This window comes from Globicephala melas, chromosome 10 (genome assembly GCF_963455315.2).
Source record: "Globicephala melas chromosome 10, mGloMel1.2, whole genome shotgun sequence".
NCBI classification, from domain to species: domain Eukaryota; kingdom Metazoa; phylum Chordata; class Mammalia; order Artiodactyla; family Delphinidae; genus Globicephala; species Globicephala melas.
Window position 1 is genome coordinate 40100382 of NC_083323.1, and position 15447 is coordinate 40115828.

A 15447-nucleotide genomic window follows, 5' to 3' on the forward strand; every position below is an offset into this window, starting at 1 on the left:
CTTTCTTGCCTAATAATTATAAGTTCCAGTGATCTGGAAATACAACCCAAATTCTCTAAAAGTTATTTTCATGATTTTAAAATTAGTCATCATTTTCTCTTGTAAAAAAAACACAACAGAAGCCTGATTTGAATCCACATATGCTTATAAAATATGGCTAGGCACATGAGAGTGTGTTGACATGTATGGGAAGATCTTTCTTCATAAGTCCCACTGGGTGAAAATGTTGAGAGATTTGAGTAGAGGCAGTAAAATCAATTTGAAATCTACTGCAATTGTCTCTGACAGTGTAAGACATCTCTTTCCAATAAACATGATGATGTAGCAGAGTCCACCAAGTCTGATAATCTCCTGTGTCTTTGCACACATTAGTCATGCCTCACAATATAACCTAGGTATTATGAACCCATTCAACAGATGAGAAAGTTGAGGCTAAATGACTTGCTAAGATCAGACATAGTAAGTAGTGAGTTTTTTTTCTTCTCAAAGAAAGATGGACTAGATAGAGTCAGAATAACAACAATGGGAAAACAATGGAGTGGGGATTCAAATACTCAAATTAATGTCAAGTAATGAAAAGACTGACAGGAGACATGAGATACCCAGCAAACTTAGCAAACTAGGTGACATGGGTTTGATTCCAATGTTGTATAAAATTAGATTTTGTTTCATATACCTATGACTCTATAAAAACATTTTTATTTCATTTTTTGAAGTCAAAGTTTTAAGCTTCCTGCTGTGTTTTACAACTACAACTCAAAGTAAAAGTTATACCATTCTTTGCCATTATGAGGCAAAGAAGTCTCATCATTGTGCAGGTTTAGCAACAAAAACTTGGTGTTTGATAGACATTCATTAGTGCATGTGGAACCATGACCAAAATAATTGTGTTTTTCATTGCCAAAAGCTCTATTCTGTATAGCAGGAATAGTTACAATAGAAGAGAAATAGCTTTGACTATCCCTACAGGGCGGAAAGTTGAAAAGCCCAAATTATTAAAGAATTTGGACAATCTGTTGGTCTATCATTACAAAAAAACTTCTCAAGTGAAAAGAGAAAAAAAATGACACTATTTTATATGTGACTTTATAGAAAAGAAATCTATTTTTAAAAGCATTGGATCTATTAAATGATAACTGTCATGTTTAGACTTTATTTCGTCACTTTCCCTGTGTTTTCTATGACATTTACACAAATGATTTTATATTTCATACAAATTATGCTAAACACAAAGTAATCCAATGGCTCAAATAGTCATTTCTTTTCAGTGCATTTATCCAAAAATGTTCACAGGGTATTATCTTAATAGGAATTCTCATATGCATTTTAAGGAGAGTTTTAACTTTAAAATGATCAAAGAAGTGATCGTGGAGTCATGGAATCACATATTTTTCTTCTTCCTAATTATTTCTATTTTCTACAAAAAGATAATTCATTTTCTTATAAGGATTAAAAAAAATTAAACAGAAAATAAGGAGGTGTTTCACTGGTTTTTAAGAGGACTCTGAGAAAACCCCTAGACTTAAAGTCAGGTGTTCTGGCATCAATTACTGCCTCTGCCTCTTACAAGGGGTGAGCCTTTTTTTTTTTTTTTTAAGTCAAATAATCTCTTTTTGCCTCTGGATCTTAGACTATAAAATAACAACAGTATTACCTATGTCAACTTGTTGTCATGAGCAATAAACTGCATAATGTTTGGAAATTATTTTGTGGACAGTAAGCATACAAATAAAAGGTACTGTGAAGGTGTCTTTAACTCCTCTTTAAATGAACCATTCTTATGGAGAGATGCCAGGGCTCCTGGGAGAGTATGTGGTGAAAGGAACAAGATGAAACTGATGTTTTAGAATATTTTACCCAAGTTGGAAAAGTGGTATTTTCCCGTTGCAGAAGATGACATGGCAGAAGGGGAGACCAGGGGCGACTGATTGCCAGTGTCCTGCAGCCCTCCAGTAGAATGGGAGCGTAACCACTCTTTGCCCTCTTCTTGGTTGGCCTGCCGACATGACGGAGTATATCTGCAAAACAGCACAGCTAAGACACTTCAGCACATCTGCAAGGGCAAGGCAATATTGAGGCGAGAAAACAATTGAGAGGAGCTTACTAGTCAGACTGAGCAACATTCTCAAACAGATTGAATCTAATTATAATTGCTTAGTTCTTCCAGATGATTTGACACCATCTGTTTGAATCTCACAGGAAAAAAAATAAAGGATTTTGAAAAGAAAATTATGCTTCTGTGAGATATGTAGTTGAAAATCATAAGCAGTGAGCAGACAGCCAGGTTAACTGAGAAGGGCTCAAAAGCACAGTGTTTAGAAGAATATGAAGAGGGTGAAAAACAGACTAAATATGGTGGACAGTAGTAGGCCAGAAGCCAAGGGAATTGCAGTGATGCTCACAGGAAGACATAGGAAATAGAACACAAATTGACAGATCATTTAAAAAAAAAAAAAGGAAAAACACTTTTTTGGTTAAAATGCCACTTGACACCATGTCTGGATCTATTTTTAAAAAATGGAGAGAGAAATGGGCTTCCTTTATTGGAAAATAAATTTCTGGAATGAAATCTTAGAATGGAATAATTGCAAGCTGTTTGCTCTTGCTAAGAAAGTGGAGAGGAGGAGGATAACAGAGAGAGACCTATTTGGCCAGAATTCACTTTTACCAGAGTAAGTCAATTCTTAGTACCAAAGAGCAGTTGACTTATGTTCATATAGTGTTATATCTCTATTCATAGTTCCTTCCATATCTTCTCATCAGATAAAAGTGTACAGTAAAGGATGGCCATGCATTAAATTTTCATTTTATTTTTTATGAGGAACTGAATAATTATTTTGATATTATGATGTAATACTAGACTAATTCATGCCTATATTGATCTGATAAATACCAGCACTCCTGAAAAATAGAAAATAAAGTTCTTCTGAGTTTTTACCAAAAGGATTCTTTAAAAATTATACTTTAATTACAGTATTTGTCATCTGACGATGAAAATATGTTTTCTTTGATTCAAATTAGAGCATCCTTCAACTTTTCAACATTCACTGGCCACATCTGTAGACTATATGGGGCGAGGTTTTGCAAGCATATGCCTCCAAGATGCAAATGTTAGGAAAATTAAAATTTTGTTTTAATTTTCAGAAGTGAGTTCTGAATTCAACTAAAAGTTGCTGCCCCCCAAATAATGGCTTTTACATTAGATTTAATTTACTGAGTTTTGGCCTCTAACAAAATCTCTACCTGAGGGCCATCTCACCAACTCCTCAGGCCAGAGAAAACATCAGGATTAAAAGTGATTTCATCCTCAATGTCAGGTGCTTCTTCGCAAACAAGAAAAGAAAGAGGTAAGGAGACAGTACAAAAAGTTTACGTAACAACAGAGAAAGGCAGCAATTGTGCTGAGAGAAATATATACCTTAGTCCCTTTTTGGGTAGTGTATTTCTGTCAAGCTGCATGCTGTTAAAACAAAGAAAACCCCTAAGGACATAATGTAAACAAAACTTCGAAATTACACATCCAACATAAATGGTTCTGTTTGAATTACACAAAATAAGTCTTTTTGTAACACATATTTAATGCTTAACTCATTGGAAAAGGCCAACCAAAGGAGACCAGATGTCCATTGTTGTGACACCTTCGATGATAATTTAGTGACAGGACTATGAGAAGATAGATTATATGTTACCATAATTCTTCTCTAGATTCTATTTACCTAGTCCTGTGGTAGTTTTTCCTTCCCCATGCAAATAACTAGACTTCTGCTATGATTTCACATGCAGGAGAATCATAGAGGAGGAAATAAGAAAGATCTTCTCTGCCTAAGTTAAAGTGACAATTTCCAATGGACAGAGAAGATATAAAACACCTTTTAATACTTATTTTTTGTATTTAAACGATCTTTAATAAAAATAAAGGCAGATGTAATCCCACTTACACATCAGAGAGGAAAAATAATACATAATATCTGCTTGAAATGTAATGTTTCTGGCATCATTTAAATATTTTAAGGAAATTAAATGACGCCACCTTTTAGAAATTATAAATTAGATGTTTAAAAGGCTATAAGTTTTCAGTTTCTATTTTTAAAAATTCCCATTTGGTCTTAGAAGGGGAAGAAAGAATGTGTCTGGAGAAAATGAGAAGTGGCCTTCCTAAAAATAAAGGAAGAGAGTGTCAACAACTAGGTGGGATAAGTCTAGGAATTTCTGTTATAATCTTTGATGTGGCTAAGCAAATAATAAAATTAATTTGAATTTGCAGAATGATACATCTCTTCCATTAGAACCTCAAGTGATCAAAATTAAATACACATGATATGCATAATGGGGATGATACAACATGAATGCAAACACATTGACTTGAAATTTAATCACTCAAAATCAAAGCTAAAATGTTTTCTTCTATGTGTACTCCATTATTTAGCACTGCAATAGAAAGCATCCAAAAGCATCATACAACTTTTACCTTATGTTTTGGGAATGTCCACATAGGGTAATTACTATATTATGTAGAGGCCAGTTCTAGCATACATCGTGACTATAGATGTGTTTTTAATAGTGTAGATAAACCAACAAACAAAAAGGTATCATACTGAACAAATATAAGAGACCTCTAAGTATAAACTACACAATGCTGAAACATTAATACAGTCATAAGCCATTTTAAAGATTGTCTCTTTCATGTGTGCAAATTTACTCAATTTTAACATTTCAGAGTACATTGAAAATAGGCATTGTTTTGCCCATGTTATTAATTGTATAAACATTATGTGTTTCTATGATGCAGAGAATTTAATGAAAGAAAGATCAGAAAAAAATTTAAGTTTACCAATATAAGTTAAAACTTTAAGCAGAAATATCTGTTTGAATCTGGATATTAATGATTTTATAATATAGACAGTTTTCTCAAACCCTGAAAAGTCGAAAACTCTTACGCCTGCACAAGTGAAGGAGGAATTTTAACCAACAGTCTGAAGAAGACAGGCACTGTTTCAGTGCACGGTTATAAAGGCAGGGGAGCCAGGTCTGATAGTTAAAAACAAGCCAGAAAATTTAAAATTTGGCTACAATTTTAAATTATTTTTAAGGTTTGGTTTGGTCACAAAAAACAAAATGAACAAAACAAATGTGAACTATTAATAGTTATAACCAAAGGCCACCAATGATCTAGAGCAGTTAGAGGAAAAACTGTTAAAGAATTTGTTTGTTTGTTTATGATCTTTTAATGAGGAGAAATTTAGACTAAAATCTGAATGAAAAACTACTTAACAGTACTAGGATAATGAGTATCAATAAAGTCTTCTGAAATCGTAGATAAACAGGTAAGTCATGAACTTACATACATCTCTATTACGTCTTTCTAATTACTCTGTCTTAAATATTACACTTCGGCACATTTTCTCTTAGGCATGGCTCTTTGGTTTCCCTGATGTTCCCAACATTCTGCGGACTTAATTATGATTAAGCCAGGCTCTCTGATAGGATCTAATTTTCTCTTCAAGGGATCGTAAAGTTCTTGGGTGTACTTTCAAGGATTAGAATAAATTGCTATTGCTTGCAAATTTGTTCGCAAGAAAGAAAAGGCACAATTTCTTATATCAAAAATTATTTCAATCTAGTAATCTATTGGAAGAAACTAATTAAATGTTTATATTATATAATATACCTATGAAGATAATTTTCTTTTCACAGTTTAATATTCATCAATATATTTTACTAAGAATCAAGGGTAGAACATTCATTTATTCAAAATTAATTTATTTATAATTTATTTTAGAAAAATTATTTATCTATTTATAATACATCCATCTGTAAAACTGGTCTATTTCAAAGACTGAAAAAAAGAAAAGATTTGCTTAAAGAGAATATGTAACTATATTTGCCAGTATATTTCTATAGTGAGACTATATATATATATATATATATATACTGACTTCTGCTAAAATATAGATCAAAGTAAAATATTAACATTGCATTTATGTTGCATAAAACTCATCAATCTTAACATCTGGTTTTATTTGAGGGTTACTTGGTTACAGATAATTACTTGACCACTTTTCTGTATTTTTAATGTATCATCAATGCCAAAGAAGTAGGTTGATGGTTAAACGGTCAACTTGTTGCAGTCATATTCATGATTAAAAACTAATCAGTATCTTGGAGGTTGATTCTGGTTAACAAACAATAACCTATTTGCCGTGTAATTATTTTGAGGTGATATGTCAGCATCAATAATAGACTGAACAAAAGTTTGGGAAAGGTATCAGGCATTTTCAGTGACCAGTGGTGCTTTCACAAATAACTCAGTTAAGATATACAGGGCTTCCCTGGTGGCGCAGTGGTTGAGAGTCCGCCTGCCGATGCAGGGGACACGGGTTCGTGCCCCGGTCCGGGAACATCCCACATGCCGCAGAGCGGCTGGGCCCGTGAACCATGGCCGCTGAGCCTGCGCGTCCGGAGCCTGTGCTCCGCAACGGGAGAGGCCACAACAGTGAGAGGCCCGCGTACCGCAAAAAAAAAAAAAAAAAAAAAAGATATACATACAAGACCATATCTGAAAGCTTTAGGTGTGCCAAGAAACAAATAGCATTAAGTTCATCAGGAAAAAAGGGGCAGTTTTAAGACATGTGCCTGAGGGAAACAGTCAGTACCAAAATATCTGAGAAAGGATTTTTTAGGGAAGAGAATCTAGAGCCATTTTGGTCAACAGAGATGCTTTCTGGTAAGTATATTAGGTAAGGCATGCTTCATTAAGGTATTCATTTTAAGTTTAGAAGAAAACAGTAATTCATTAAATCAATGAGAAACACCTTGTAATGTGGTTTATTTTTAAAGGGCCTACTAAAAATGTCACCAGTGTTGTAATTTTCTCTAAGAATTCATATCTGACAACTGATCTTTCTTCCACTTCAACTAGGATTCCCAGTGATCCATTTGCTATTTTTCCATGGAAATACTAATAAAGCCAATTGAACATTTTACTCTGAGCATAATTGTAGAATCCATTTAAATTTGGTCTTTAAAAATGCTTAAATTATCCTAAGGAGCTGTGCTGTCCTAGAGCTCAAGCCAAATCACTGACATGTCTTGAGAAAACATCATTCAATACATAAATACATGCTATGAATTTTATTTGAATTGCCTATTGGGTATATATGTATGCATTCATATTAAGAAACTAATTATTCAATTTTTTATGGATCCTTAATGGTTTTTTCCTTCTACAAACTTGGCAATGAGACCAAAGAAAAGGCCCAGCCAGACTCATCAATCTGATGTCCCTCTGCAAAGTGGCACTGCCACTGAAATCAAGGGAATTGAGCGGGGTGTGGGGAGAGGGAGGTACAGTGCAGGGAGGAGGGGGTGAGGACTTCATCGACGCCTCCAGGAGAGCTCACCTTTCTGAGAGAGTAGATCTCACACTACCCGTTCTCATGAGCAGGCTCTGCACCTCGTGAGTGCCTGTGGTCAGTCCAGACAGGGAGCCGTGGTGGCTGAGGGGGAGGTCAATGGACTCAGAGCTCGTATGGAGGCTAGTCATGGACTGGTAACTTGGAGTGTCCTTGCTGCCAGCAGAGGAACTGCTGAGATTGGCAGCCCACACGAGACCACCTGATGTGAAAGAGTGAACCGATGCTGGGCTGGAAGCCAACGAGTGACTTAAGCTTATAACATCTGTAGTTAAGTCTGAGGGTTTATTGAAGAGAGGGCTGCTGCTGCCACTTAGCCCACCAGCACTGCCCATGCTGCCCGTACCAGACGACGGTGATTCCAGACTGCCTTGCCGCGCTAATGTGGTACTAGGACTGGGCATTACAGAGGAGGATTTCACACCCTCAGTATTAGGTGCAGAGGCAGATTTGCCACCTGCCTTGGCACCAAACAACCTAAAAGAAAAACAAATAACAACTTCAGTTGTTCCGAGAAACTAATATCCACATTTAATATTTAGGGTTACAGTACATAGAGCCAAGTGTGCTTTGGTGGACCGAGCTACCGAGCACTTCCTGTCTCTATGTTAGTGAACTTGATAAGCTTGAACTTCTAGTGCCAAAAATCTCTCATATCGCCAAAAGGGTAAGTCGGTCCTGGGCTGCCACCCCAGTGGTGGGGGGACATGGGCCAAACAAAAGGAACTGTAAATCAAACATGAAAGTCCCTGGTTTTCACAATTAAGCGATCATGAGAATCTTTTGCAAAACTTAAATAGTTTGCACGTACTTGCTGCTACCTATTTACAGAACCATTATAATGAAACAACTTCTACGCATTCGGTATATAACATGTAAATTATTTTTCTTTTCTTTTTTTCTTTTCATTTTAAAGTTTATTCAAAATCTAAAAGGAATGCTTAAGGCAAGGTTTAGGGGTTATGTTGTATAGCTGGTGGCCTGATTGACTTTCAGAGAGCATTTGGTTAGAAACGATATTGGACACTGACAGCAACATGTGGGTTTGCCTGTATTTTCCCCAAGAAAGACCAAAGGGTTTTACGTCAGTTGCCAGTGCTATTCAAATACATATCTGTAAGAGTGATTTGAAACACAGTTGGTGCTAAGTTAGACGCTGGAGTTTAGTTCAGAAAACATTTTAGTTTTGTAAATGAAGCAGATGATATAATCGAATTTATGTAAATATGGAAATAAAGTGACATGAAGTAATGGCATAACGATGACTAATTAAGTTGCAGTGGAATCCGTATTTCCTATAGTGAAACATTTTGTGACGAATATGAGAAATTGTTTCATAGGTAAAGGCCACTGGAGGGCACCACTGGCTTCTACTTAAGCAACATAGATATTTACTCCCACTACTAGCGACTATTCTTTGCAACGCGAGGCAACATTTCAAAAAACCAGCTCTTCAGGACTAATATTGCTACTGAGAGATATAAAACCTCTAGGTTTTGCAAACAGCCATGTATCTGAGATTGCCTGAAATATAAAAGTAAATGGTTCAAGACCCTTGGTATCTCCCAGATATCAAGGTTCTTGGGTTAGTCAGTATAATAAAAACATTAAAAATACTTAACATGTCATGAAAGACAAATCATACTCTATCACTTCATAGATGAGGAAACAGACCCAGAGAGGTTTCACTGTTTGTCCCAAGTCTTTCACTGTATGTATTTTCCTGCCACTTAAAACACATCAGTATTTAAAACAGTGATATCTCGAAGGAGAACTCTGCATATTCAATACCAAAGACAGTCCCGGTGCAGAAACCAAGTCCTGCTGCTTATCAGAGTCATATCAAAGAAAGCTGATGAAGAGTTAGAAAACCTAGCCCATTTCTTAGTTATAATCCTGTATCAAACATCCAAAGTTTTTCAAATTCTGTCAATCATATCATACCTTGATTTTCATTCATATGTCAAGATATGGTACTATATACATCTGTCCATTGTGATCCAGTACTGTACAAGGAACACAACTTCATCCACACTCATGATCACCAGCTCATTAAGAGCCAGCAAGATAATACAGACACTAGAAATGAATACCAATAGTCAGAAAGACCTATTAACGTTCTATTTTATTTTTAACTGTGGAAACATGAAAATTTATGGAAATTTTGCAAGCTCCTGTTTTATCACTCCCCCTAGGTATTGCCATTTGCTTTTAAGTCTCTCATAAATGCTATTTGTGTTGCTAATACGACAATGATAGTGAAAGTACAAAGTTGAAGCATTTCTCAAAATGAGCGATATTTCTTTCACTAGCTATTTATATCATCAGCTTCATAAAATGCATTTTACTCAGAAACTGAATAAAACATTCTAAGATATATGTGTCATAGAATATATATACTTAGGACATATATGTTTAGGATATACATCTTTTCTACGATAGGATATAGGACACACATATATCCTAAGATATAGCATTTTATATTTTCTCAGCATCATTTTATGCTTTCTTACCTTCGAAATGTAGGTGAGGCAATGTCAGGATACTTGGACCCTGGCTGCCTGAGCCCTTGTGTCCCACAGGCACTAGCAGACGTGGGGCTGGATTTGGGGGAACCAGACAAAGAAACACTCTCTGAATCTGAGACTGCTACTTTTTCCTTTTCCTTGTCTGTCTGGTTGACAGTGACGGGACTCGAGCGCCCTGAGGCGATCTTCGTGGGCTCTCTCAGTTTCGAGGTAGTGGCCCCAGCTGACTTACTGCTGACATTGGAATCTATACTGCTGGTGCTGGATCTGTGGCCACCTCGGCCGGGAATGCCACTGGTGCTGGATTTGGATGGGCGGGGCAAACTGCGGTATTGCAGGGAGGTCTTCGAGCTGACATGCAGCACAACATCATCCTGATTCTGTGAACCGTCCAAACTGGTTTTTCTCCCGGCATTTGACTTCCCACCAATGGCAGCAGATTTGGGGATTTTACCCAGTGTTGCTGAGCCACTTGTTATGGTGGCTCCACTGCTTGTGATCATGGCAGATGACCCCACTCCACTTGGCTTCTTAAATCCAAAAGAGCCAGTGGCCGTTGATCTTCCAATGCCCGAGGGGGGCTTTTTCCCCTCATCTCCACTGCTTTTTCCTGCATCTGAAGGAGACCTCTGTAGAGTCGACCCTTTCAGGGGAGTTTTCCCTTTCTCAGAAGCTTTGGCATCATCAGTTTTCCCTAATGAGTGAAAAATACACAAATTTATGTGTCTGCACATTTTGATTTCACAATATTTCTTTAAACAAAGTGTAAAATGTGAATACATCTTTCTATTACCTCAATTCCTAAATATTCACTGTTTTAGATTTAAATAGGCATGTCCTCTTAATACATTCAGAGGATTAACTACAAAGCTATAAAAATATGGCTGTTAGAGGAACGCAACGAGAGATCAAGGAGATAAAATGAAAACACCTATTTTTGCTATTTATTATTGCCTTATATCTTGCAACTCTCTTCCTTTATAAAGATAGCACTTAATCTCATCAAACTAAGTGCTCAGAAAGGAATTCATTTGAATATCTCTGAGATGATTGTATTTGGAGTACCCTGTTACATCAGTACTTCAGGTGGCACTATTTAAAATGAGGAACCATTTTTAAAATAGGGAGAGGGTCTTTTTTAAAAAAAGGATAGTACAATTTGCACAATTCTTTCACTCCCTTTTTGCATCAAGTCTAATTCAGAAATGATGTTTCAAATCTCCAGCCTTCCAAGTAGGTTAGAGTGACTGCTCTCTCCTAGAGTTGGAAGTGAAACGTAGGGGCAGAGTTAACATAAATATCCCAAACTTTCATAAGAAAGTCAGAATGAAGGCAATCTTATGTTTATTAATAAGTAGGCTTATTTTATTTCCACATGATCAGAAATGACTGTGGCAAAATAGACACTCACCAAATTACGAGGATGCCCTCTAGAGGATGCCTGGTATGTTACAGTCATGTGGATGCACGTGACAAAGCATGTGAAATTCAGAAATTTAGCATGAAGGAAAATCTGATTTAATTAAGAAAAGCTACTATGAAAGACAAAAAGATCGAATGGAGACAATAAAACAATTTGGCATAACAGCTGCCAGATGACAAGCCTACCAGGGGTCTTGAGTGCGCTGGTTCCAGCTTTTTGCCTAGGTGGTGCTCCTCCCTGGGCTGACATGCCTCTTCTCCAGGAGCCTGTCTGTGAAACAGACAGGGAGGCTTTCTGCCCTGCCTTCTCAGGGTCTTCAGGAAGTCCGGAGGAAATGCCCTTCCACTTGCCACCTCCATCCCCATGGCTATCAAAGTCCTCCTCTGTTTTTTTCACCTCCTCGGTACTATCCCAGGGCTCATCGGTTGCAGATCGTTTCTCTGAATCTGTCTTCAGCTATGAAGAAAATAGGACAGAAAAACTTTGTGCAGAAAAGTTTATCAAGTGTGAATTGGGCCCTGGAATGTCCTTTCAGATAACTGGTTAAAAAAAAAAAAAGAAGCAGTGATTTGTATTTCAAAAGAGTTCTGAAGATTCCTCTATTTTTTTTTATCTCTGTCTTCATTTAAGTTTCCTTAATTTTAGCCCTATAATTCTCAATTGCACATATTAGAGAACGTCAGAAGAAATGTATGCAGAAAACCCCAACTGAACACTCCAGAGAGGAAGGCACTTTCTACGTCAAAGCTAAAAAGGAAAAGTAAGACAAAATAAAACTTAATTACCCAATATTCATTCTCGATTCACCATTCACAAGAGATCCAGCAATGTGTCTCAGAGACCAGTATAAAATTAATCAGGAACTATCTAAAATTAAACTATTAAAATCATTTTTGGAGTTCTAGACACACATATTATTATAAAGACCGATATGGCAACATAAGGCTTTCTGGGTTAGACTGTAATCAACTGAAAAAATATATATACATAAGCTGCTTCAGTTTATGCAATTCCTTCAGATTAAGAGGTTGTGCTATGTTTTAATGCAATGCAACATAATTTGGGGGAAAATGTGGCAGAAGCCCTGGGGAAACAGAGAGGGCAATTCTCACCTGCATGTTCTTTCGGGACGGGGCAGTGGCGTTGGAGTAAGAGCTGACGGAAGATGTGGTGTTCAGGTCATCAGTGCTGATGTTATCCAGGGTGTCACTGAGGCCACTGCTTACCGAGCTGCTGTCATCCCAGCTAAAGGCAAAACAGGCAGCAGTAATGAGCTAAGCACACGAGGCAAGATGCAAAAGTCACCCACACTCTCATTTAACGTGTGTCACGCGTTGGGAAGAGAATTCTTATTTTTTTAATCTTATGATGAAAAATGTGCACTTTCCATTTTTGGAAAATCATACTGCTAAGAACTGAGCGCAAACCTGAGAGTAATCTTATCGGAGGTTTGCTAAGAATCAGTGTCTAGAGCAGATCCAGGGGAATGTTTATAGAATGAATGAAAATACTGCTACAAATACCGCATGGCATCAGGAAAGAAGAACATTATCCACAACCTTTTTTTTCCCCTGAGAAGGAAATCAGGATTCACACAGCATATAAGAATTCACCTGTTGTGTTAAAAATTAAAAACAAAACAAAACAAAACAACTGTGCTTTGGTCAGGAACCAGAAAATCGTTCCTCATTCTTTCCCCTACCAATAACTACTCCCAATCATTTACCAAATCTTGAAGATTGAGACTTATTCAAGCATATCATCCCTCCTGCCATTTCTGGCCTGGGCAACATACAATATTCTTTTATCTGGACTTCCTGCCTTCAGTCTTTCTCAGTAAACTTCATCTGATAAATTTGGGTCAGTGCTCGAATGCTCACATCTGGTCATGTCATTTCCTTATGTACCACTCTTCAAAGACTTCGCTTTACCAAGGTAGTAGATTCCAAAATGTAATGCACCTGCCCTGCGAGGTGCACAAAGTAATCCCTTGGGGCATAAGAAAAATATCTGAAATTCTGAATATATCTGTTCTTAGTCTAAAGAAGAAGTAAAATAGGCTATATTAATATTCATGTGCAAGCTAACATAGGCACCCTCACTTAGTCAGTGTGTCAGAAGATGCAGAAGTAATGTAGGGTGAGCAGGGTCACCTGAATGAGAATGGGAGCTCCACAGGGTGAAGGGTTGAACCATGGTTCTCTCACTTACTGGCTGGTTCTCAGTCTCCTATGATACACTGCTGCTCACCTGCACTCTATTAATTGAATCAGGTAAACTGGATACAGATATTAGATACAGACAAAAGTTAAGTCTCATAAAATAGACAAGTGGCTTTAAAAAAACCGCCTGCAAATAATCGACACATTGAAGAGAATATTTGTAACGAAAGCACAAGCTAACCATAAAGGAAAGGTAAACCGGTAACTTCTCCTACTCTGCTATGTGTACTTTATGAGTCTCACCATACGTTCCAAATGAAAGTGACGTATTGAGATCATATAGCAAACCAACTAGAAAAGTAATTATCAAGAAGAAAATGTGAAATTTGAACTTATAGAAAATATTAATGATGATCTCCCCCCAGGTTAGTATTTTGCTTGAGATATTAGCTACTGAGAGCTTAAAACATGATGACCAAACACATTTATAAATCATATTATTACCAATAATAATTGTATTTTTAATGACAGCGAAAGAGTATTTTGTACCACCGTAGCAAATACCTGCCATTTGCGGCTGCTCAAATCTTTTTAATATCTTCCCTACATCTTATTTTGATAATTTCCCACATTATGAGTCTTACCTTCTGAAGGTAGACTGCAAAAAACTCACATTTCCAGACTCCCTTATAGACAGATATGACATATAACAAAGGGCCTACAGAGTCACAAATGAGAAAATCTTCTGGCAAACACAGCAGCAATCATTCAAGTTTTCTCTTGTAAACACTGGCAGACATCTGGTCTCTAATTCCAAGGGTCAGAGGTGCCAAGCAGAGGAAGCAGTGATGCCCTAGAGCTATGGTTAGCTAAGCACCTACAAAGAGCCTGGTTCTCCAATCACCCCAATTATTCAGAGAGCCTTCTTATATCACTTCATTCCTTAAATTAGATAGTAGATTCTGTAGTTTGCAACCAAGAACCTCTATCAATACATTCATAATTTTAAAAATACTATTTCTTCTTTAATCTATCTTTAAATTTTTCATGTTTATATATGCAGTGTAATACATATATTATCTTCTCATAGGAATGCATGCATATAATCATAAAATTATAAATATACACACTTGGGCAATCACTAGTCTAAAGCAAAGTCCAGGCTCCTTTAAAAGACATACGAGGCTTTCCATTATGTGGCCCTAGCTTACCTCTTGAGCTTAAACTCTTTACATCACCTGCCTCACTTTGTGCACTCTGTGTATTCAATTCCCATCACCATCACATTATTTCCAACCTGTGTCTTCAATCAAGGCACCCCTGCGCATACCTGACTAACCCATACTTATCTTACAATGCAGTTCTAGCATCCATCTTCTGGGAAGCCCCTTTTACTTGCCGCTGTCGGGATGAATTAGGTAGCTTCCCCGCTGCACTGCCATAATACTATGCAGACTTATAGGACTGGATTTAGCACATTGTTTTATAAATCTATAAATATGTGTCAAAATGGACCATTAGCCTGTGAGTTTTCTAAGCACAGAACTGTGGAGTATTTTTCTTTTAATTTCTACTATTTATGGCAATGGCTGACATAAATGTTGAATAAATTCTCATGGTTTATTGAGATTAAAAGAAAGGCAGTTACAGAGGTCATCTTTCATAGTCACATGAAATGAATTTTTAAGAGATACTTACCACAATACATTCAGTACTCAAAGAGCAAAATTAAACAAAGAGGAAATTTTACCGTTTTTTAAAAATGAATATTTTTAAAGTAACTATTTCTCTGGCAAGGAAGATAGAATCAATATTTCTAATAATAGCGTTTACCAATGTAAATCCCAGCATTAGCGACTAAAAGTAAATGCATCAACTCTTACTAGAATTTTAAAAAATCAGTTGTTTTAAAACCATTTAAA

The 15447-nt window shown here is 36.7% G+C and overlaps 1 protein-coding gene across 7 annotated transcripts in view; it reads right to left on the minus strand.

The window, feature by feature from the left end:
* NAV3 (neuron navigator 3) overlaps positions 1-15447 on the minus strand; it is an 835795-nt gene that overhangs the window by 79155 nt on the left and 741193 nt on the right. For 4 of the 7 annotated variants that reach the window (XM_030866220.2, XM_060305657.1, XM_060305659.1 and 1 more), the window contains 6 exons: positions 12476-12608; positions 11549-11819; positions 9926-10634; positions 7401-7889; positions 3419-3460; positions 1858-2018 (listed from right to left, as the gene is read on the minus strand). In XM_030866220.2, coding sequence (XP_030722080.1) covers positions 1858-2018; positions 3419-3460; positions 7401-7889; positions 9926-10634; positions 11549-11819; positions 12476-12608 — 1805 coding nt within the window. The remainder of the gene's footprint in view (positions 1-1857; positions 2019-3418; positions 3461-7400; positions 7890-9925; positions 10635-11548; positions 11820-12475; positions 12609-15447) is intronic. The other 3 variants (XM_030866222.2, XM_060305658.1, XM_060305660.1) reach the window with 3 other exon arrangements.